This window comes from Cariama cristata, unplaced genomic scaffold (genome assembly GCF_000690535.1).
Source record: "Cariama cristata isolate BGI_N322 unplaced genomic scaffold, ASM69053v1 scaffold2965, whole genome shotgun sequence".
Lineage (NCBI taxonomy): Eukaryota > Metazoa > Chordata > Aves > Cariamiformes > Cariamidae > Cariama > Cariama cristata.
In genome coordinates, this window is record NW_009619032.1 from 1 (window position 1) to 24,400 (window position 24,400).

The window sequence follows — 24,400 nt, forward strand, 5'->3', positions numbered from 1 at the left end:
CTCACACGCTGGGGGGGGGCGTGGGCGCCTCGTTGGTGTTCAGGTGTGTGGAACATCCCGAGGTTTCCCTGGGGGTTTATGCTCGGTGAAGCCTTGTGCGGGTGAGGACCGGTGTCCCTTCATATATCAGGGTGTGACTTGCCCAGCTTCTCGGAGGATTTTCTTTTTGAACCTCTAACATATGTTGTTTAAAACAAGACCAGGTTGTAATTCACAAAGGCATACTATTAGAAGAGACTTGCTTCGGCTTCTCCATATTCTTCAGGACGCCCTTGTAAAGTGTGTTCCACGAATGCTTTGTTTTCGACTGCTCGCAGCTGGAGACGCTTCTGTAGGGGTTTGGGTCATATGCATCTTGGTCTCTATAATACTGTGCGCGTACATTTGTTGAGATCGTTCATTGTTTTTAGGCAATGTATATGTATTTCTATGAAACTGGATACACAGAACCCGATGGCGTTACCACCCATCTTTCTTGAATTGGCAGAAAATAGTTAAACTCGTTCTCTGAAAAGCTGTGGTTTCTTCCTTACCCGGTTGCATTGCGACTAGTTCTTCAGGCTAATCAAAATAAACATGTCGACTACATCTATGTTTGGTTCCAGGTCCTGTGCGTATTTGCCAGGAGGTTAAGTGTTTCTTCAGCCTTTGAATGCTCCGTGGACTTGTAAACAGTTTATCGTCTAAGCTAACACACCACTGCAAAGTGTGTTTTCATGTAGGTGCTTGAGATCTTCAGTCTTCTTCAGTGGTGTGTGTTGATAAACCACCCCATTCTTGCATGGAGGGTGACCAGCAGCCATTCCACGTTGGCTGTAGATTTTTTTTTTTAAAATTTTTTTAATCTTTTGAATTTTGTTGGCAAATCCATAAAAAGCATGTCTCGCCTCAGAAGTTCACCCCTGCCGTATTTACTGAGAAATTCTTTGCAGACTCTCCGTTCATGGATTACTCCTGGCCTCTTAAGGATTTCTTCCTCTGTCTTACTGTAGGTGGTCTGACAAGGCATTCTTGTACCTTTGCGCCGACTTTATCTTTGAGTTAGAGATCATTTGAGGTACCCAGTCAATTTTCCAAACATTTCTCAGTTACTGGGGAAATATTTTGAGAATTTGGGGTTTTCTCTTCAACCTGTTTGCCCAGCGCATGTACATCCAAACCTTCTTGCGGTTTTATGTATAACAGCCTGATTGATGATACCACTGTACAGATGGAGAGATCGCTTTTGAAGATTTACTCGAGTGGCAGTAGGATTCATAAATATGTGCTTCTTTTTTTGTGAAGGTCAGATAAGCCAGCAGCATTTGGTAGGAGTTTAGAATACAGAAATCTTTCTGTCTTTTGTTTCTGCGTTTTTTTGCCACTTGGAGTTTAAGTTTTTGTGCACCGTATCCATTAATTTAGTACGTGAATGTAGTCTGTATAGTGAAAATGATTTAGACTGCAAAAGTTCTATGTGTATGTTGAAAACTGCTGTCCACGTAGCTTTTATTAGTGTCTGTGCTTTGCCTGGGCTTGCAGCTGCTGTGGCATTGAGGTGGGAGCAAAAGTAACTAAACAATTTCTAGGGGTTTTGTTTGTTTGGATGGGGAAGGGCTGGAAAAACGTTGTAGCTTTTTTCAGTATGTTGCCAGAACCATAATTCAACAAACACCCATGCAGAAAAGTTGTTAGTACTGGCAGTATTTAAAGGGCTGTGTGGGAACTTGTCAGACCTTGCCATTTTAGCGCAGGGGTTTTTGACACAGTGGTCATCAAAAGGTGGGAGAGGAAGAAAGGGATTACAGTGTCCGGGCCATTCCCAACTTGGTAGGCACAGTAATTAGTGGAGCTTACAATTACTTGTTTTTCATAGAAATACTGGAATTTTACACTGGTGGTTGTAACACCTGTGGTCTGCCCGTTGAGGGCCAAGGGAGGTGAAGGAAGCCAATGGATTGTTGTTGGTAGGTAGGACTGGTTAAAAACAAGGTATTGAGGGACCTAGCTGATCCTGAGGGTTCAGAATAAATAAATCTGCTGAAACAGTCAACAGGGTACATCGTTTGCGATAGTGATCGCTTTTAGGATGAGCCTGTGGAAGTTCTGTAGATGATCATGATACAGCTCTTGTGACAGAGGTGGAGGTTATCTGGTTGAAAGTAGAGGAACAGAAAAATAGAACCTTTTGTGGATTTAAGGCTTTTGTTTTGTTGTGTTTTTTTTTTCCTTAATTGCCCTTTCTGTAGTGACATAATGCTAAAACTTGCTCAGATACAATCTAAAAAGTTATCCACCCATGAATGTGGTATAAAATTTGGCATGGTTGCTCTGTGGGAAACCCGATTATGTGTCCTTGAAGTTGACTAGAAATATTGTATGGAAGATTTTTCACTGTGGTCGGAGTGGTCTGAATTGATATATGCAAGAGAGGATGTAAATACAGCTGTCACTTTTTTGTGTGTGCGAAAAACTTCTGCTGACTTGTACTCCCTCATTATTGACTCTTGAAGTTATTTTTCTTAAATTGTAGGATGACAATTGACTTTCAGATTGATGAGGCTGTGGGCTTTTGACATGAGATGGCTTCACTATGTAACTTAAGCAGCAGTTGGACGATGAGAAGCATTGATTCTCTGGCATTGCCCTTGAATCTAGGTTTGCTGTGAAACTAACCAGTCAGCAAACTGGTCAGGGTTAAGTGCAATGCCCTTCTGTCCACCTGTGAACGTGTCAAACTTTGAAAAACTTTAGTTGGGGCCGCACTGTAATGTGTGGGCATGGCTGAAGGCAGAGAGGGCTTTCCCGTGGGTGAATGGGCATGAGGGGGGAAGGCTGGGGACAGACCTCTTCAGACAGCACTGTGACTGTGAAAATCTGTCTGATGGCTGATGATCACCCTCAAAGTGGCTGCCAGGCTCTCCCTGTTACCTGTCCTCTGTCACTTCCTACCATCCTGTGGATGGAGGTTACCATCACCAGAGCAGAGTCCAGAAGACCAGATCTTCTAAGTCTTTTGATGTGTCTCAGTCTAAAAACAAGTAATTGGTATAGCCTTAGGGGTGGGTGAAAGTAATTCTCGGTGGCTTTATGTTGAAGCAGGAGAGCAGGACTCGTGTTACCTGTTCTCCTGGATCCGCTCTGAATGCAGCAACCCTTTGCAGGAAAAGGGGTATCAGTCACTTTGGGGGAAAAGGTGGAAAATCAGCCCTTTCTGCACTGATTCTCTCCTCTTGGCCTCAATGTATGTAACTTAGTTGAACAGAGGAAGCCCTCTTATTTAAATACCCATTTGGACATTGGAGACATTTTCTGCACTTATTTTTAATATTGGATTGTAACAAGTTAGAAGAATGATGATCATTTTGTTATGTGTTAGGGCAGTGCTTAATTAGTGAGTGCCTAGAAGTCATCTCTACTAACAAAATGTATCTGCTGAATAGTTTACTGAAGAGATACAGCTTTTCTACTAAGCGATGTGGATCTGTTTTTATACTGAATTAAGGCCTGGACTCTTTTAAATGATTGTGTCTGTGTCAGTACCAGTCACATCAATGCGACTTTGCTTTGTAAGCGTGCCTTAACTGAAGGGTTGTTTGGGTTTTGTTTTCCTTTTGAAGAAGAAAAATGGGAGAGACATGTAAATTGGATTTTAAATTGGATTTTCATAGCTGTTCTGCAAACTCGCATTATCTTGCATCACTGCATTAATCGTCCAGGACAAGACCAAAAAATGTACTTTTCTGCTTTAAAAGTATTTGATGCTTGATGAGCTTTCTCCATGATGAAATAGTTTCACGCCTTGCACATAGTGCCATGCCTGTATTTTGCTTCTGTGTGACTCTCGCTCAAGAGTTTTATGTTGGTGAAGAAAAGGAACAAACTTTTCGTTTCCTTTTACCTCTTTTCTTTCCTCTTACTAATTTTCTCAAAGGTGCCAGATGTTTTTAACCCTTTCTCCTTCATACTTGTTTTGCTTCCAGCTGGTCAGCTCCCTTCCCTGGGCAGCCTGGTAGTTTGGGCTGTATGAGATGCTCCCTTCTCCAGAGGGATCCAGCGTCTTACACGACTGCCTGCATCAAAAAAAACGTTCGGGGGGAACGTGAACCCAGCTCTCTCCCATCATGTAGGCACTGTGCCCTGCATGACCGTATTACTTTCATGGCTGTAGGGATCTTGAACATGTTATAAAGATTATCAATAACTGAGAGGCTCATCTTTTTGTGTTATTAAGTACAACTTGCATTTGGATGCAACAAATAGGTTAAAACACGTCTCTAACTGCTTTCTGCTATAGCGTGGTAATGCTTGCCCAACTGTTTTATTTGGAAACAATATTGTAAGGAATTAGTGCAACTAATAGTTGATGGCAGAGCAATTTACTCACTTAGAGCTTACAGGAAGAGAGGTTGAGGGTGCGGTACAATTAGCTTGTGACTGCTGTGCTCCTTTTGCCTGTGTACATTTGCGTGTGAAGTGGAGATGAAATTCTAAGTCATTTTGTTTAAAATGTTATTGTATGATCTCTTTGAATCCCAAGGCAAATAAATTGTTCTTAGTTTGCAAGAACTGTTTTTAGGAGTGAATTATTTTGCAGATAGGGTATTTATGCTCACATCTGGGACAGTGCATGTGTGAGAGATTCAGTACGAGTTTGCAAGTCCATGAGATACTGCCAAGGATGATTCAAACGCTTGAGCAGATGGAAACTTACTGACTTCTCGTGATAAAAGAAGTTGATGAAGTTCTGTCTTTCTCCTCAGATATTTTTGCAGAAGGGGGTTATCATGCAATTTCCACATTGGAAAGGCAGAAAGGAGAGGTTCTGAGCTCGGCTGGCTGATGCAAGCTTTCAATGTTAAATCTAATATAATTTTTAGTACTGCGACAGCATTCTAACTCAGAACAGTTTTCTGCAACCTTGCTGGACGCCACAATTAGTAGCTCAAATTTGGGGATAAGATTCTGCCTTGCTCTCAGTCTGTCAATTCAGAGGGTTGAGGAAGTTGCTTGAAAACCTGTTTATATTTAAGATTCAGAAAAACTTTTGGCCAGTATATCATCTGCCTGATGAAAGGATGGTACATGCTTTAACAAACTCGACGCTTTCCATCCTTGTTGACTCAAGCAGTTAGGATTTTGCGTGTCAAACTAGTACACTTGAGTAGAAAGTGTGGCTTTCTGGTACTTGAAATATAGCATTTACCAAAATGCATGCGACTAGCATAACTGACATGAGCGGTCAGCCTATCCATCAGCTTCCCACATTCGTTTTGGCTCATGGGATGGAAACTAGTCTTTTCCCCTCCGCTCTGTCATTTGATGTTACACCAAATCTGCTCTGATGCTGCTGAGCCTCTCCTTAGGATCTGCTGTGGGTGTGTTGGCTTCTTCACACGAGCAGGTTTCCACTTCAAGAGGACATGCAGATGTCTAGGGTTGAACTGCTGTTTGGTTCTCCAGATTGACTCACCAGTCTTTCTGTTGAATTCCCGGATGCTTTCACGGGTGCTTAATTGGAAGGTGTCTCATTTCCTGCCTAATGCTTTTCTTGATCTCCTGTTCTTACAGGCAGTGAATGCACTCTTTGTACAGATACAGTGCCTGAGATGTTGCTTGGTGTAGCTCTGGTTTCTGTAAGGTAATGCTTCTTGGTCAAAGACTTTTTTTGACATTACTTCATCTTTTACACTTTGAGTAGTGTGACTTGTTGAGGCCACTGAGCTATCATTTGCCATTTTCGCCTTCTGACAAAATGTTAATGCTTGACACAGAAATTCAAAGATGGCCTGCTATTTCTCCTGAGATCTCTGTTTGTATGAAACCCGGTTGGAAATGTCACACAGGATCACAATATAGTAAGCAATAAATGTCTAGGCCTCTTAGTAATTTTCTGCATTATACCAGAGTGTGTATTGCTTACAGGGTTTTTTGTATTACTCTGTGGTCCCACACTGAGAGGTATAGAGAAGGTAGCACTTCTTCACATCAGTTTCCATATTTCCATCACACCACTGTCCAGTTGTACATCCTTGTAAGAGTATATCATATTTCACAGAGGTTTGGACCCTTGACAGTTTCAGTTGGAGTTCTGTAGAATTAAAACAGGTTCCACAAGGTATGCGGGTATATACTCTCAAATGCTGTTGAAAGTTAATTAAAACATATGTATTCTCATATGAATGTTCTTCTTGTAAGTATTTGGTATAGGCAGAATCCATTCAGCTTTCTCTGTTCTTCCATAAGATTTGTGACCTCTAAATTTTTTTATCCTTCATAGTATCACGCTGTGTATGGCTTTGTCCTGTAACAGACAGGGGTTGTTGCTGCCACTGACTTTGCTAAAGTATGACGATACAAGGTCTATAAAGGGCTGTGAGCATTTGACTAAAATCTTGCTTTTCTTTAGCTCTTTGATTGTTAGTCATAGTTCTGATGTCTGAGCAATGTTGATATTCGATAATCTGCTTTTGCGTTTTGCCTTTAAATCTGGTGCTGAGGTGGGCTTAGGTTCTGGAGGACTTCTTCAAAATCTTTCCCTTTGTTTTCTTTTCAAAAAAAAGGTGGTAAGTATTTTCTAGGCCCGATTTCTGATTGTTCTTTTTTTTTTTCTTTTTTTCTGAAGTTTCCAGATAGGGGTGTATGAATTCCTACTGCAGCAGCAGTCTTAGTTTCAGCTAGTAAGTTCTTAATGTGGTTTTGGTTCTTTTCTCACTGTCCTGTCTTGTGCTTCCTCTCTGTGTTTTCCAGTATTTTATTAGCCAGAGTTCTTGGGATTTTCTGTTCAGCGTTGTTCCTTTCCCTGGTGAAGTGCCTCCTCTGGTAGCTTTTTGACGTCTGATCTATCTGCAGGTATTCACTCAGAACAGTTAGAATTTGAATAATTTTTTTCTGAAACTATTGCTTCTCTTCAAATTTAGCTTGTATTTTACCACGCTGTGCTTCAGGACTGTTCCTTAGCTGAACTTACTGTGCAGACTTCAGTTCTCAGTTTGTACCATTGATTTTTGTTGACTAGATTCAGTTTGCAATAGCTTTTCATAGTTTAGTGGTGTTGGGTTTTGTGTGATTTGTTGGGGTTTTTTTCCCCTTCAGTTGCTCATACCTACTTGATTTGTTCTTTAACCTTATATGATTTATCTGAATCTTATGTTGGTGCAGATGTAGTTGATTTAAATTTTGCTCTTGGGTGAAATCTACTTAATTTGCTTATGCTACTCTGAGAAAATGGGATACTTAATTACTTTTGAGTGAAATTCAGTGGCTTCCTTGCCGATTTGGTCAATGGTACTTGATCATACTTTTCCCAAGTGTTTTTTTTTCCAAATTTATGATTAAATATTTATATCATACCTTGAAGACATTTGTTAATTCCATCTGTATTCTTCTTACTCTTTCTCCATCATTTCATATAGTCTGGTGTGATTGACATGTAATATAAAATTTATTTTCTTCAGGTGTGTGGTGAGATTATTTGTTTGGTTTTTTTTGTCCAAATACCAATTTCCTACGTGTTGTAAGCCTTCACGTACCTGTAACTGTCTAGCATGTCCTGTCAGTGATCATCTCTCTGCTCAGACTTTTCCTGCTTCTGCTAGGTTTTTGTTTCAGGTCAAGTCTAGCGGGTTTGTTTCTGGGAACTTACTGTTTGGATGTATTATTGTGTGAGTTTCTGTGCCTGGCCATTTCATCATTTGTAAACTGGTTCTCAGTGGAAACAAAGGCAATTCTTTTGCTGTGTGTGTATGTATCTATACGTAGTGCTAGATATAGATTGTAATGCATATTCTGGTTTCCTCTCTGTTGAAGAGAAAAGCAGCAAAGTTTTACAACCCTAAAATATTTTAAATGTTGCTTAGTGGATAACACTGACAAACGTGGTTACATCTTACAGTGATTAAGGCCCTTCAGCTTGGCAGACGAAGTTACAGAAAGTTCTAAAAGCTGAAAATCTAAACCCAGTCGGACTTAGGTTCGAGTTAAGACACGTTTTTACAGGGATGGTCATGAGTTGTTTGGCCACCTTGACAAGCACTGTGGTAGACGTTCAATTGCTAATCGCTTTTAAATTAAGATGTTTGGCAGATAATCTAATTCAATCACAATTGTTAAACTTGAAGGGCGGATGAAAGCTTTATCCTTTGTCACTGCTTTATCCTGCAGTAGTCAAGCCGGATCATCGCATTGGCCCTTCCTGAGCTTTTTTTTTTTAAAGATTATTGGTTAGCTTTTCAGTCTTCTCTCATTTGTATTCATGAGCCTCTGAAGACAGAAAAAGCAAGTACTGTTTTTGCTGCTTTTCTTACTAAATGTCAGTCAAGTGACAGCACTTCCTCAAAGTCACTCGCTGAACGTGGCTGAAAACTGGTGTGCGAAGGAAACGGGGTTTTTTTTGCTGGGCAAATCGGTGCTCTATAAAACTGTGTCGGTAGAAAGGGAGAGCGACAAAGGCAGGCGTTGGGGAGGGCTTAAGAAATCTTAGGCCTTAATTTCAGAGGAAGAATTTGTTTTTCTTGATACCACATTACATCTCCGTATAAGCCAATGGTATATAACCCATATGGGAAGTCAAGTTACCAAATGAGTATTTAGAGGTTATTTTGCTTTCGTTTATGTGTGAACAAACACCTATAAAACAAAACTGTATAACCCTTCATAAGAAGTTCCAAGGGTGGTGCTCACAATGAAGAGGTTATTTTCATACTTCTGTGGATGTTATTACCAGAATTGGAAGTTTAACATTATAATTACTTTTGAGTCCTGTATAATATTTACTATTGATTTAGGCTCTCCCATGAAATGAATTGGCCCCCCCCTTTAAAAGGATTTGGCCATAGTATTACCTGTGGAGTTCAAACTGTTGGTCTAGGTTGAGTTTTGACAGACAAGTAATTGGATGACCTCATCCTGTAATAACAAATGAGAGCGCTAATCACATAAACACGTGGACTGCCTTGAGAAAGAATGGAAGAGTAATGATTCATTATAGTTACCAGGAAAAACAATAGCTTGTACTATACATTTTAGTTGTGTGTTGTTATGAGTTATTGTTTTTATAGCCCAGGAAGTTACACTTAAAGTTTAAGAAGAGTTCATTCATTATCCATGAAATCAATATGAATCTGAACGCTCAGGGTGCAAACAGGACTTTAGTTGACCCTATTGATTGAAGCTTCCTCAGAAATCAGCTGATGTCTACAATCCAAATAGATCTCCGGGATGTTTCAGGTTTATGAGCAGAGCTCATTATGTGTTCGTCTTACTTTAGTGGAAAGAAAAGGGGTGATCAGCACACTTTAAACATTGGGAACCGTTTAGGCCGTATGTGTTTCATTCAGTGTTGGAATGTCACGATGCCTGTTTTGAAAAAAATCTTACTAATGACCCATGTGACATTGCAAGTTTTCTGAGTTGCGGTGTTGAGCTCATACACAAGTAGGCTGCTGACATCCGTGGGACTATTTGAGTGATAGCTCATGAGGATGACTCCGAGTCATGCTCTGATCTGTATTAAATCTTAACTCTTTTGGAGGATATACTTCTGTATTTGCTCTACGTGCTAAAAAGATGTATGCTGTTTGTTTAGGCATTTTTAAGATAAAAATCTCTTAACAGAAGGTGTCTTGAGAGACTGTCAGGCTGTCGATTATATCAGGATAGAGCTGGGAGAAGGATGGGGCAGGGCAGGGCTGGGCTCTCAGGAGCCAGGTGAATAACACGAGCTTGTCAGATGGCAAACCGGCGGAGGGGAGGGTGTCCCTGGGTGTCCGTGTCGGGCATAACAGTGGCACCAACCGCGGAGTGACCTCCTTCCAGCTCTGGGCAAGGTTTGATGAGAGTTGCCTGTGACACTGAGGAATGGATGTATCACAAGTCACTGATGTGTGCTGAAAGCAAACTCAAGTCCGAGGGCTGCCTGGTGAAAGCTGAATGGGAAGTGTCACTGTCTGATATTGTCCCGAGCTTTTTGATGGTGTTTGCTGTCCAACAAAGCCATTGGTTGCTGGTAATTTTTAAAATCTGAAGCGTCATTATTATTTTTTATCATTCATAAACAGTAAATAAATTGTCTTTGGTGTTTTAGTAAGGTGTGCTAGAGGTAATGTGTAATCCAGGTCTTCACTCTTGAATATATAATCCAATTTAGTTTGAGAACCCTGTGTATTTTAGCAGGGTAAACATTGCAGGCTCACAAACATAAGATTGCTGACAGGGGGACTGCAGAAAAGTGATAAAGACTACTTGGATCTTTGTGTGTATTTTATTTAAATCAAAGCATGACTTTTCGTGCAAGGGGCTTACTGTTTGTCAGTAAGAAAATCCTTTTGTAACAAAAAAGATCATTCGTCTGTAAGCTGCTTAAGGTGTGTAAACTTGCTTTTGCTTTAAAAACACTGATAATTAGTGTTTTGCAAAGAAACTTGCAAATTCTTATGAAAGATTAAAAAAAAAATGACTAGTTATATTTTAAAGGAAAGAAAAGAAAGAGGGAGAAGTACTCCTGCAGCAAAGATCTCTGCCACAGATATCCAAACAACGGAAAACGTTGTGACTTACTGCAGGTATTTGAGTCCATATACTCTGAAGTGTGTGTGTTTTCAGTGGTGGTAACTTACAGCATACCAAATTGATTCTACTGCAGGTCATCCCTTGATTTCATTACTGTTTGTGGGCAATTTGTAATCAGTCGGGACTATAAGCCATCTAGAGTGCTGATCTCCAAAGAGCAGGGAGTGCAGTGGTGCTTGGAAGAGTCTTAAATGGCTGAATCGATTGACTTAGTTTTCAAATCAAGATGACCTACCATTCTGGAAAATATCCTTTGGTCAGATAGAAATCATTTGGCTTAAAGGGGGTCTGTGTTATGCAGGAGGTCAGGCTTCATGTGGTCATAATCCCTTCTACCAAAAAAAAAAGTTTGAAAATTGGTTGCTAGTGTAAGAATACAAGTACGGTACATCATAATTGAATGCATGAATACAGACTACTAATCTGTATACTTTGTGCGAAGGTTAAAGGCTCCTTCTCCAGTTTAGGTCTAAATGTGAGGCACAGTGGTCAGATAAGTAAAATGCAGTATGATTTCTTCCTTCAACCTAAATTGCGTCAGGTAACTGAATGCCTTTCCAGTAATACCCCATAGTGTGTTGTATGTCCTTCCAGTAACATGGTGCAAGAGCAATCGCCCAGGCCCCCTAGCCAGTTACGGCCTTGTATTCCCTGGTTTCAGATACTACGATTCACCACTTTTCCTCTGCTAATACCTGTATTTTGCAGAAAAGAAAGAAAATACTGAACAATTTTCTGGACCTTTGCTTTAGAATTCTAGTTTGCAAAAGAGGAAGCTGACTTTATTCAAAAAATTGTATCAAACAAAATGAAGGCATTATCCCTCCCTTTTCCCCTCCTGCCCCCATATATATGTATGGTTGCTCTAGATATTTGGCAGTGTGTCTGATGGGACTGTTCCTCGACGTAAGGTTACTTGTTCTTGAGTGCCTTCAGAATCGGGGCTGTCATCAGTTAGCCGGACGCTAATCCCACAAACTTTAACACGTGCTTTAAACCGTTGCTCATGAAACCTGCTCGCTTGAACAAGGGCTTGCAGATTTAGTATTCTCCCATTGCGAATGCCTTCCCTTATTTCACTATGTAGTCAGAAACCTGATGAAATAATGGGGAAAAAATTGCAATTGGTATAGTCACATGATTTGATGCCTGGATGATTCACTGGCTCTTGCCCAAGGACCAGTCTACTCTAAGGAATATGATTCTTTGTTGCCTGTTCTGTTTATATAGAAACTTTTGGTTACTTATTTCTTAATCATGTCTGAAAAAGTACTTGCTATATGAAGAAGTAATGAACAGTATTAAAATAAATTGGTTTTTATTTTTTTATATTTTTTTTTTTTTAGTTTTATTATGATGACTGCATGTAGAAATTCCTCAGAGAGATTATCAGTTTGAACTGCTGTGATTTCATTCTGGTTGCGTCGCATGTCAGCATTACAAAAAACCAAACGCCCAAACCCAAAAAAACCAACACTGACCTACTATGCAAAATGGAACAGTTCTTGAAGGACAGCAGTCGGGGGTAGCTGCATGATTGCAAGAGTAAATATTAATTGGCTTTAATGTATATAAGAACAAATAAATTATTTTTTTAAATAGGACCTGTATCATCTGTCAAAACAGCTGTTTTGTGATATAAGTAAAATTTTACTGATAAACTGTTTGTTGCAATTATCTTGGTAAGCTAGACTTTTAATTTCCATGGGGTCTTCTGGAGTTTTGTGAATTTTCTTCCTTTAATCTCACTGCGTGGATATTTCTACAACCCATTTCCATTGCTGAAAAGGCACTGGGCAACTCCTTCCACCAGTGGAAAGTATTCTTTCTTTTCTTTTCCTTACCTACCTCCCATCTGTTGTTTCAGTGCTGGCTAATCTCTTGTGATTTTGTTTATTTTATAGTACTGTCCACATTTCTTGAATACGCTGCTCAATCTTAACGTTGTTTCTGTTTGGTGGGGCAGGTTCCTCTCCCATCTCCCCTATCTCAGGGAGGAGGAGGTAGGATGGGAAGGTCCTCTTGGCTTGATGTTGCTGCATAAGTCAGTAGGTTTGTTCTGGCTCCCTGACCTTACCTGTGTCTCCCAGTTTTTTACGGCTGCAGTGCCCTCCTGGAACTGGTGGCAGAATTGGTTGGCAGGACCACCCACACACCAACACATTTGGAAATATAGCAGGAGGAAAGAAACAAGCATATTTTTAAAGATTACAAGGACTTAACAGTGTATCTGTACCTCAGAGAAGATTACATTTGGCCAGCGTACAACTTTATTTAGATATTACATCATGCCTATTGCATATTTAGTACTGTCAGTAGCCATGTGAAGCTGCAAAGCATGAAGAATCTTTGGCATAAGCCCTGCTACACGTTGGCAGCAAACCCAGATGATTAACGCAGTGTCGTGTTTGGCTTGGTCTGCGCTCCAGTTGAGTGATGCTCTTGAGCTCACCAGCAGCTTTAGGCATTTGAGGATCTTTGCCCATGGTTGAAGCCTACATGTGCTTTCTGGACCAGGGCCATATTGGTTTTGTGAAGCTAGAATGGAAAGCATATTTAACAGAAAAAGAAGTTTAAAGGAACCTTATAACTTACTTCAGCCTCCTGAGTTTGAAAGGAGTCAAGGTGAATCTAGGAGGACTGGTGGAGGATTGATCAGAGGCAGCTTGTCAGTGTACACCAGTAGTCAAAATGCATGAGAGGTGAGCATTTAAGATGGCAATAGGAACTACTAAAACTAGTTAGACTAATGAACATTGGGATATTTTACATTAATATTTTGTGTTCATATCCTATAATCAGCAGATAGCTCTCTGACACTGCTTACTAATGACCCAATGTTGTGTTCAAACTGGTTTCTCATGTATTTCAGAATTCTTGGATTAAAAAGTGGTGGATATTAATGCATCAGGCAGGAAGAGATTACATTTGATCTGACCTGTGAAGAACTGTATAAAACAAAATACAAATAAAAAACATAGAATGGGGGAATATAAAATCACTGATAGGTGGGGTATTTCCAAATATCAGTTTCAGTTCAGATTTAAGGGATCTACTAAGATAGAAAATGAGTAGTGTTTTTATATCTTTGTAATGCATAAAGCAAATCTGAAAGAAGAACAGTGAGTGAAACAATCTTCTGTACCAGTTATGACAGTGCAGAATGAGGAACTAATAAAACTATGACAGTAAAAGATGAAAATAGCCACTTGAAAGGAGAAGAGGACTTTAACGGGAGTGTTTCAGAATTGTTTTTTTGGTGCATGCAGTTTATTTCAACTGTTTCAAAACAAAACAATTTCTACCCCAATAAATATTTGCAGAGAAAAAAAATCTTTGAAAGTTCATCCATCTGTTTTCAATATGTGAATTTGCTGAGAACTTCAATATGTGAATTTAAATCTGACATCTCTGCAGGGGAGATGAAAATTCTTTGTGGAGGTGAAAAGGGGGAAAACTTTTACATCTTTTTAAAATAAATAGGGCTTCTTGTGGGAGAAGGTTTTGGGGAGTTTTGTGTGTAACTTTGTATAAAAATAGGATCTAGGATTTGTGGAAATATAGTTAGGAATTATTGGTAGCATTTGGCATGCAACTGTGGATGGCCCCCTTAGTAGCAAAGAATTTTTAAAGCTACTTTGGGAAAACAGTATGGCTTTGTCTTTCATCAGTAGCCCGTCAGCTGAAAAACAGCTCGGCTGTTAGGCATTTTGATCCTTTCTACCCTGAAGAATCAGACCATTAAGTAGCATAATTATTTTTGCTGGAAGTTTTAATTTTTCCTAGCTGATATTTGAGTTTGGGGTTTTTTGGTGGTGTTGTGGTGGGATTTTTTTGTTGTTGTTGTTGGTTGTTTGTTTATTCCCTGCCCTCCTCTTGGACTCCGACAGTATATGAAACACAGGAAACAACTAAATAACTTCTATAAACATGGGTTTATAAAACAACTACCTTTTGCTTTGCTGCCATTCATCTGCCTTTTCACTAGAATTGATGTATATTTAAGAGTTGAAGTCTTGTTGAAACGGAGGATTTTTCCCTGTTGAGTCATTTTCCCTCTTTACTACATGAGGCAACAAGTGTGGGGATGAATACATTGGTCTGCATTTTGCTGTGGAGGGTGAGATGAGGTGGAAGGGACTGCAGAGCCCCCTCCTGTGGGATCTCGGATGACCCATCACTATATATTCATCAGAATTTCCTGTTCCGTAGGTCTTCTTGTGGGTACTCTTGATGTCGTGTTGGACTCCAGTGCCAGAGTGGCACCATATCGAATCCTCTACCAAGCACCAGACTCCTTGGTCTATTGGACTATCGCCTGTGGTAAGGACAAACGTACTGACATGTGGATTTTTATCCTTCCTGGATACTGTGACACATAACTAATAGAGCATCCTACCTGCTGAGCACAGTCATTTCAGGACAAATAAATGGGTCAGGATGAAAACCTGCTCTAGTGGTTAAATTAAGAAGCTCCAGAGCTTCGAATATTCGGACCTTGAATGCAAGCATGTGTATATGTGTTATGCACAATGGCTGAGTAAAACCAGAAATGGCCATGGAGCAGGGAGAGAAGCCTCTGTTATTTCCCACCCGTCATCTCCCAAAGATGTTCCCAGACAAGCAGTCTAGTATCCATCCCTCCTCCTAGCATGTTCTTCTCCATGCCCGTGGCTCACTCCTACAGCACTTCTGAAGTGCAGCACTCCTGGGTCATGGGGTATGTCTAAAGAGTATGATAGGAGGAGTACCTAGGTTATAGCCCCAAAATTACCCAGACAGGGCACCTGGCTTCCCTTGAAATGGAAACCGGGAAGATAGTGTAACCCCAGCTCTCACCTGAGTATCGATATGGCATTTCCTGGATAGTGAGCTCGGTCTCCTCCAGGAGAGATACCATCTAGACCCCGGGGATGCCTACCTCCTGGACATTTTTTTTTTCAGACAGTGTGTTGTCCTTCTAAATCTGACATACTTAGAAATTCAGCAAGATGGTAGCTAGATTAGAGTTAAACACAGAAGTGTATGTTCTTTCATAGATGCAACAACTCTGAAGAGTTTCCGTCTTTAAGGCTCAAACTTTGACAGATCTAACTGTAAGACCATTTCTTGTGTCATTATAATAGTCAGTGGAATCAGTGAAGTTGATATTTTGGTACATTAAATACGATTTTTGCATGCATCAGATCCTGTAAACACTAAATGCGTATTTCTGTGGTCAGGTACCTATTGCAGGTAGCATAAACCAGTATATAGCTAGGCTCTGGTTCTGTTTGCTGGCTCTGAAAATAGAGTATGAAGCTGAATGCAGAAGGTCGAGATTATTTAGCTTCGATTGGCCAAGCTTGTAAGGTCAGATCCTCGTTTTGATCTTACTGCTTTTCAGCCTTAGCAAATGGAAGCTTTTGACTGCAGCTCCTCTAGCTCTAAAGATTCAAACACTGTTTTAGGCCGCAGCCAGAACTCTCTTCATTTGAAAGAAAATTGAGGAAGAGGACAAATGAGAAGCACGTGCATGCCTGTCATCTCTTTAATAGACTGATAACTTCCAGCACCCCCAATGCTGCCTGACATTCAAAAATACTAGTTAATGAAGCCGTAGACTTCTTCTGGCTTAACCTCTCATCTGTGCCCATTCTCCCAATAAAATTTGACATTTAGATGATTTGTATGACTTTTCCTCCAGACAAATCCTCTCTCTTGGGAAGGGAAGAGGAAGAGGAAGAGGAATGGATGAAGGTTTGCCACAGATCTAGCAGTTCAAAACAGGCTCTTTTCTTATAAGCATATGATTGTGTGCCTGACAAAAGTGATATCAAAGCTGTGTCACGTTCAGTTTTTTAATATCTGATCTTAGCACAGGTATTTCTTGCTACTTTTGATGGTATCAGGTCCAAAAGAAGGCATCAATTTAAACAACCATTTTTCTCTCTACACCTATTACTGCCAACTCACTGAAGATTTTAAAATTCATATAGCATAATTTGCCTTTAGTGACAGCTAATAGTAAAATAGGGTATTAATGAAATTGTCAATGTTACAAAGGTCATTTCCAAATCTTCGTTTAACTGTTTGCTTTGTACTGTCAGCTACTCTGCTTTGACCATAAGCAATGGGACCTTGCCTGTCGGTTTTCCGTGGATCTCAGTCATGAGAAAGAAGGGTAAAAGTACTTGTCAGCATGTTTATTTATACTGTTTGTGCACAAGCAGAGGTAGATGCAAGTGCACATATAATCCCTCCTTCCCTTCATCGAAATCTCGGTGTGCAGCAATTTAAGCACCTCTGTTCCGTAAACTTGAAAGGCAACAACTGAGGGCACAAATTTTCTTGCTGTTTGCTGACTCCCTTCCAAAGAAAATAACGTATTACAAAGCTCTCAACAAAATAGTGTTTCTTCAAAGACACTTGTACTGTGCACATATTCAGAAATGAATTTTTAAGACTTTGGAAACAGGCCATGTGACTTCTCTTTAAGTGCATTTCCAGTACACCTATAGATAATTACTCTGATTTTATACCTACAGTGTGTGTCCTCCAGATAACCAGGGGTACAAAATTGAAGGCAGATGAGTTACGGCCCCAGAATAAACAAATGTACCGTACATGTAGAAATTTATGCTGCTGCTAAACTGTCAGGGTTTTTTTTTTTCTTCTGTGACAGATATTGCAGGTTTTATGTAGAAATACAGTACTCTGTTTACATCTAAGCTAGTTTTAATAAACATGCTCTTCAAGTATGAATCTTAACCCTAATTGAAATTGCCGAAGTAGTTAATCTATATATCTCTGCTTCCATTTTGTGGCGTTTTTCTTGACTTCTTAGTCTCCTAATATCTAGCTAGTTGATTGGCTTAGTTATTTTTGTTAAATTGTAAGACTGCACTAGCTTAGTCTTGTCACCTGAGGGGAATAGTGTGGCTCTTACAGGGAGGTGAAATTTTACAGAGCACAAATTATTTATCTACACAGCCTTGAAGCTGAGCAGCCAAGTGTTGCCTAAGGCTCTGCGCTGTGGTTATTTTATGAGTTTGCAACTAAAGCAATTCCTTCTGAACTGATCAAGGGCTGTGTCTATTACACAGGTTACTAAGGGATTTGGCTGCATTTAGCTATGCAACTCTGATTTGTCCTGCATTGTACAGCTGTCCCTAGGGTTAGACTGCTGGTTATTTGGTGCTTGTAATCTCTTATTTTTACAGAAATGTGTCATATTCTCCTCTGCCTTCTGTAAAGCAATAATCTCCGTCTTCAGTAAGTAGCTATACAGAGTGACTGGAAGAAATGCGATTGTTTCCTGGTTCATTTATGCTGCATGACATTTGGTCTTGTTCTGTACAAGACTATTCCAAGAAAAAAAATAATCCAAGGAGTTTTGTTTGCTCTAAAATGACTACTAAGTTATGTTTAGATCTCAGATTTGTTTGTTATTCATTTTGGATGTGAATTTTCTTGTGTATTAACTCTACTGATCTAGGCTGTATGAGAATGCTAGCTGATAGATCTGAGGCTTTATAGCTCTCTAAAGGAGGCTTGTTAACAGCACTTTCTCCAGTGCGCTGTTGTGTTGAAGATGTCCCAGGTTAGAGTTCTGTCTATTGAACTATACTGGAAAGATGTTACTGGTATTTTCAAGAATAGTTTTAAGCATATTAATTTTGTAATGGTCTAGGAATCCAAAATGTTGTATGTGATCAGCCTTACATATTGTAATAGACCTTCTGTGTCAGTATCCCTCCCCAATTGCTTGTGCTCAATTTAGGGGCAAAAATGATGGTATATGTAAACTCTGTTTGGAAATGAACAACTTTTTTTAGATCCTTCTCCACCTACAAAATCAGTCATTCTTACTATGGCTTTGTGCATTTTTCAGGTGTAGAACCATTGCTGTAGCTTTTTGTGGTAACAGTAATTATATGCATTTCTATAGAAGTTTCTAAATCTGTATTTCACATGTGAAAAAAATGAATTACAGATTATTTTAAAGCACCAACCTTGAAATTTTATCACATGCCTTGGAAAAGGTTTTCAGAAAAGCCCACGTGCTTTGATTAACAAAGCTACAAGTTTTAGTTAGAGTGCTGTTGAGTTTACCAGCTGTAACCGTTTTCTTCTCCCTCTCTGCCCAAACTGAGGTTTTGCCAGCCCACTCCTGAACCTGCCGTTACTGGCAAGAACAATTTTAGGGTCCCTGAAGTGTTACAGGTTCTCGTGCAGTGCATTCTGTTAACGACAGCAGTTCAGGCTGACTAATAAACAGCTCAGCAAAGTATCTGCGTGGAGAAGACCGGACATGACAGCTTCATCGGTTGTCTCAAGCCATTCCTATTCCTCAGTTGCCAACTGAAACAATACTGAAATTATACGTCTGAGTGTGTTTGAAAGCATCTTTATATGGCTTTTTAATTTTCTTCTCAGTTCTGAACTTGGTCACATTTCCTCTGTATCTTCTCCTCTTACCTTAGACAAACCAACCCAGATGCCAGAAGCCTAACCTTGAACACAGAGATGTTCCCATGTTGTTCCACCCCACCTGCCAGGCAGTTGCCTCTTCTCATCCTCTCTCCGGCACCATGCATCCTTCCTCCATCCAGCTCTTCTCCTCTAGACCTCCCTTAGCTCTCCAGCTTCTGTTTAACACACTTATTAGGAGAATAGCTCAGTCTGCCAGGGATGCTGGCCAGCATGACACTGTTTCAGCCATGGAGCACACCATAAGCTGAGCGTACCATTTAGAGGAGGGAAAGGAGTGATTAGTAGCCTACTGTATGTGTTGTTAGCTATTTTCCCTTTTTCCTGCCAGTATTGAGGGCTGTGTATTCCAAAGTGCAGTGGTTTAACTATATAATGGTTTTTCCCTTCCCGAAGACTGAGTGATATTGCTTAATTTACCTAAAAAGGCCAGTGACAGCAAAATGGTGAGTGCCTCTAATATGCTAAGATAGGCAAAGACCTGCCAGTAGCAGAGTTAAAATAGACCTGTAGTTTAAAACATCGCGGCAAAAGTGTGTTTTAATCTGAGCGAACAAAGCAAAGAGAACTATCTAGACTGATGGCAAATTGATGAGAAGTGGGGTGTGGGTTTTGGCCTGATTGCATGATGTGCTGTGGATGAGACCGGGAGAGTAAACAGTAAGAGAGTGCAAACAAAAAGCAATGAAAACAATGAAATCGGTTCTTAGAGACTGAGAATAATCAACCAAAGCTGTTTCATAAGAAGTGATGAAAAATAATTGATGAACCACAAACAAGAAATAGACAGCTTTAAGAAATACTTCATCGTGATAGTGTCTGCACTGCTTGTCACTGCTTTTCAAGAGATGAGCGATTTTTCTCGTGACAGTCTAGTTTTATATACGTAGCTCATGTATTTCATCATTGCTTTTTGCACCAGTGTAAAAGCCAAAAAGAAATAAATTAGTCTTCAGACCACCTCCTGAGTTCCAGAAAGGTCTGGCTGCATCCATTAGTTTTAAGGAGAGAAGCAGCAGTAGTGATCACTTGTGGTTCTGAAATACTGGTTACGTATGCAGGCTTTTCCCCAATATTATTTATGCGTCCAAACTACAACTAGAATTGTGAAATTCCCCCAGAAGTTGCACAGAATGTTGCATTCTGTTGCATTCATTGGAGTTGTGTAAAGCTCTGATTGTATACTGTAGAAAGAATATCTTTCCCCATCATCTGTTGCTGAAGAACAAGGAAAACGATTGTTTGGTATGTAAAGATGGTTTTGTCTAAGGTAAGATGTGGAAACAAACCATGGAAACACTTATGCGCAGGCACGTGACAACTTGTGCCTGTAGTGAAGCTGAAGAAGCTATTAGCAACGGCTTGTTGTAATTTAACCTTTTTCTAACGGTTGTTTTACACGAACCCCTTCACTTTGTTGGGTTTTGTAGACTTTAGTTAGCAGGTAGCTACTTTTACTTGCTAGTTCTGAGTAAAATGAGACAAATCTGTGATTTGAACAAAAAGATGATGTAGTATTGATGCTATTTCCTACCTGGATTCAGCTACTTTTAATCAAGCTTCAGGTGCAGATGTTCCTATGTGAACATACAATGTTTGTTTTCTGAAAAGACTTACTTAAAAGTCCCTGTTTTGACATAATTCCCTTAACATCCTTTTTGGGGGAACAATTTGTTTGCGAGTACTTGAATTTATTCTTCCTTCAGGGTGCACACAGAGAGATCCTGAAGAGCGGCAAGAACTTTATTCTGCAAGATGTTAAGAACAGGGTCAAAATGGAAGTTATATTTATTACAATACATCTTAAGTAAAATAGAAGCAAAGATCTGCATATATAAACTCTAGTTCATACAAGAAGCTTTTTTCATCATTGTTCTATACTATTTTACAGACTACAGGGATGCTGATTCCTCAGTATCAAAGATATCCCAGTTGACCCCTTTCAGTCTCCTCAGCAAACTAGGGTCATTGAAGTTTAGTGTATTCTTTTCCCATTAAAACCAAACGGCCTCTGACAACCCTCTTCCCCTAAAAAGATACAGCTTTCTTAGAGGTCGTTCAGCCCTCTTCTTTTGAGGAAGAGACATTGTAATAGACTTGTCAGGGAAGTGATCCTTTTCAGCTTTTGTTCTTGAAATTTTATCATTCTTTCATAATTTATAGATCTATAGATCTATAGAATGGTGAAGAATTAGGAACCAATGGTAGAATATACGATGGTTGGGGTTTTTTGTCAGTTCCTAACAGATGCAGGTAATACCTTTGCTAACTCTTTAATGTGATGTTGGGCAGCTCGGTATCATTATTGTGGTTAGAATTCTAAATGTAGGGGGGTTTTGTTCATACTACTGACATAAGTAGCTTGTACTTCTCACAGAATAATCTTGGAGATTGCTACGTAGTTATTATGAAATTAAAGACTATGGGAGAAAATTCTGGAATTTCCAGGGACACAGCATCTGGTGAAATATTGCATCTCCAATTACTGGCGAGGTTTATTAAGGGTCTTTTGTTTATGATTAAGAGGACATTGACATTGGTGAATTATTTATTTTGTGACTTTTTGTGGTTTTTTTTATACACAGGTTGCTCAAGGAAGGAAATCACTGAACACTGGGAATGGCTTGAACAGAATTTGTTGCAAACTCTTTCAATCTTTGAAAATGAGAATGACATAAATACATTTGTCAGAGGAAAAATACAGGTAGTTAAATATATTATTATGAATGTTGTTAATGATAAATGTGGCTGTGGAAGGAAAACTGATGTGAATTCTAAACAAATTTGACCTGGTAGTCCCCAGGCTGCTCCACTTTTTTGAAGGAAAAGCAGAGTCTAAGTAGCAACATGTGTGCAAAAATTAGAGAAACTAGGATTAGTGCACATAACTACAGCAGTGCGATTAAAAAAAAGAAAAATATATATATATAGACAGGGCTTCAAACAATATATATTCTAAATTTAATTGCACTGTTGCTTCTGTCTTAAACTTGGTCAGTTTTCTGTGTTACTGCTTTTCCAGTGCAAAGCTTTAATATTTTTTCATTCGCTCATTGTATAATGTCTCCTTACCCTCTTCTGTGCCGTTAAATCCTGTGGTACATTTACACTTCATATAGATATTACGAGTTGCTGGTTAGTTGATTATTTTTTGTTTGTTTGTTTTTGGGTGTTGAGTGTTGTTGGTTGGTTGGTTTTGGTTGGTTTTATGAGAATTTCTTTTTCTCCTTATAGGAGAGATAGTAGCTATACTGTAAAAAGTACTTTATCTACACTCAGAATTATCTAAAAATAAATAATTTTGTAAGAGATCGATTGTAAACAAAATTACTGTACTTACTTGCTCTGTATTCTAAGCATTAGCTTTGCCTCATTCCTCTTTTAACATTTCATGTAGTAAGTCAACGGTCTTAAGAATCCCCTAGTTGTGTTCTCCTGGTGAATCAGGTATGAGGGCTGTAGATGATCATGGAAACACCTTATGCGAGAAGACGTCTGTCTTGTGAAATATAATCCTTTAAGGAAATTGTTACGTTTTAGAATTGGACAAATATTAAATGTGAATGATGGTTCACTGTCTTATACTCTGCTTTCCATGTAAATATGGAGCAATTTGAAGGCAAGAAGTGACTTTCCTTTTCATAACTTGAGTATAAAAGGCAATAGAGAAGATTTATAAAAGAGATTGGGAAATTAAGCAAATAGACCGGAACTTCAGAATAGAACAGAAGGAACTGTGGTCTTTGAGGTATCAGAAAGCAGCTTTTCACCAGACTACTGCCACTTCAAATTTGATGAAGGTCTTCTGCAACTGAAAGAATTATTTTTCTGTCCTGCCAGTTAATCTAATAGGAGATATTTCTTTTTTAACTCTTGCTCTTCCCTTTTGCTCAAGGCCCACTAAGAGGGGGTTATAAAAGTTGTTTGATATTTTCCCTAATGAATAACAGATCCTTTTTTCCTTCCTTTTCGAAGGAAATTTTCTGGTAAAATCGTATACCTGTCTTCTCAAGGAGCATGTCTACATAGAAGGGGAAAATATTACAAATCATAGGTGCTTTACGGAGTTGTTAGTAGTATTTGAGATAGGCTGGTTAATTTAAAACAGGGTACTGGCAAGTGGTTGGTGTTTGGTTGCTTTTGACATAGGCATGGTAGGGAGCAAGGTCATCAGAAAGACAGCCTTGAATAAAGTAAATAACTCTGTAAGCAGAAGAATGAGAGATAAGCAAAAGACTTTCTTGACATTGCAGTGACTGTTGTGACCTCTGGCCCAGACAGCAATGGTAATAAGGATACCTGATACCCCATGGCAACTAACATGCAATGTGCTTCTTTCACTCCCTGCTAGGGCATCATCGCAGAGTACAACAAAATCAATGGCATCAAGGAGGATGACGATACAGAAAAATTTAAGGAGGCCATAGTGAAATTTCACAAGCTATTTGGGATGCCGGAAGAAGAGAAATTGGTGAACTACTACTCCTGCAGTTACTGGAAGGGGAAGGTTCCCCGTCAGGGCTGGGTGTATCTCAGCATTAATCACCTTTGCTTTTATTCTTTCCTCATGGGCAGGGAAGGTATGTTTTACAGTAGAACGGTGGTCTATGCATCTAAGAATTGTTAGGAAATCTTCTGTAGTTTGTTACTGAACTGCTGGGGGTGCAAAGACACTGCTGAGGAAAAGAGCAATTCCTTGATTGTTACACAACTTAATTGTGTGCTTATTCCCTTGTTTATTTTCTATTTCTCAAAGTAGTTATCTGTAAAACAGTACGGGCATCATTTAGAGGCATGGTTCACTTCAGGGACTGTGCCCAAAAGGGAATAGGGATGAGATCACACCAGTTTTGGCTCCTTCTGTTCTTACACAGTCCTCCAGTACTACTCTGGCAGACTTTGCAACCTCAAATGCCACATTTACTCCTGTACAACACCAGAGCATCACAAAGGGCTCATAAGAGACCTAGGATCAAGAGTGGATGCAACTGCTCTGCTCTAGATGGAGTTAATTCTAAGCAGTGTGGAGGTGAGCGAGTCTGCAGTACTTGGTTATGGGCAATGGATCAGTCCCAGGTCTTTCTGTTTAGCTGTGTAGACATACCCTAGTGAATGACTGGATTTTTTTCTTTTTTTCTGTTTTTTGACAAAAAATAAATGTAGACTTTGTCCCTGTTTTAAGGACAATATCCTAACCTGTAATGGTGTTGGAAGAAAAGCCAAGGATCTGTCATTACTGTAATATTTGAAACTTTTTAATGTATAAAAATAACGCATGCCTGTTTGTGATTAGACTACATTTCTTTGCTTCCGTAGGAGAAGAGGACATCAGAGTCTGAGCAAGTGCTGTGGCAATGATAAATTACGTTAGCCCTCCTAG

General features: G+C 39.5%; 1 protein-coding gene across 1 annotated transcript in view; it reads left to right on the forward strand.

Annotated features, from left to right (window-relative positions):
* Positions 1 to 14,760: 14,760 nt before the first annotated feature.
* TBC1D9 (TBC1 domain family, member 9 (with GRAM domain)) overlaps positions 14,761 to 24,400 on the forward strand; it is a gene marked incomplete at its 5' end in the record, with an annotated part of 39,206 nt that continues 29,566 nt past the window's right edge. Inside the window, 3 exons of the mRNA XM_009701069.1 lie at positions 14,761 to 14,871; positions 21,606 to 21,724; positions 23,372 to 23,600. Coding sequence (XP_009699371.1) covers positions 14,761 to 14,871; positions 21,606 to 21,724; positions 23,372 to 23,600 — 459 coding nt within the window. The remainder of the gene's footprint in view (positions 14,872 to 21,605; positions 21,725 to 23,371; positions 23,601 to 24,400) is intronic.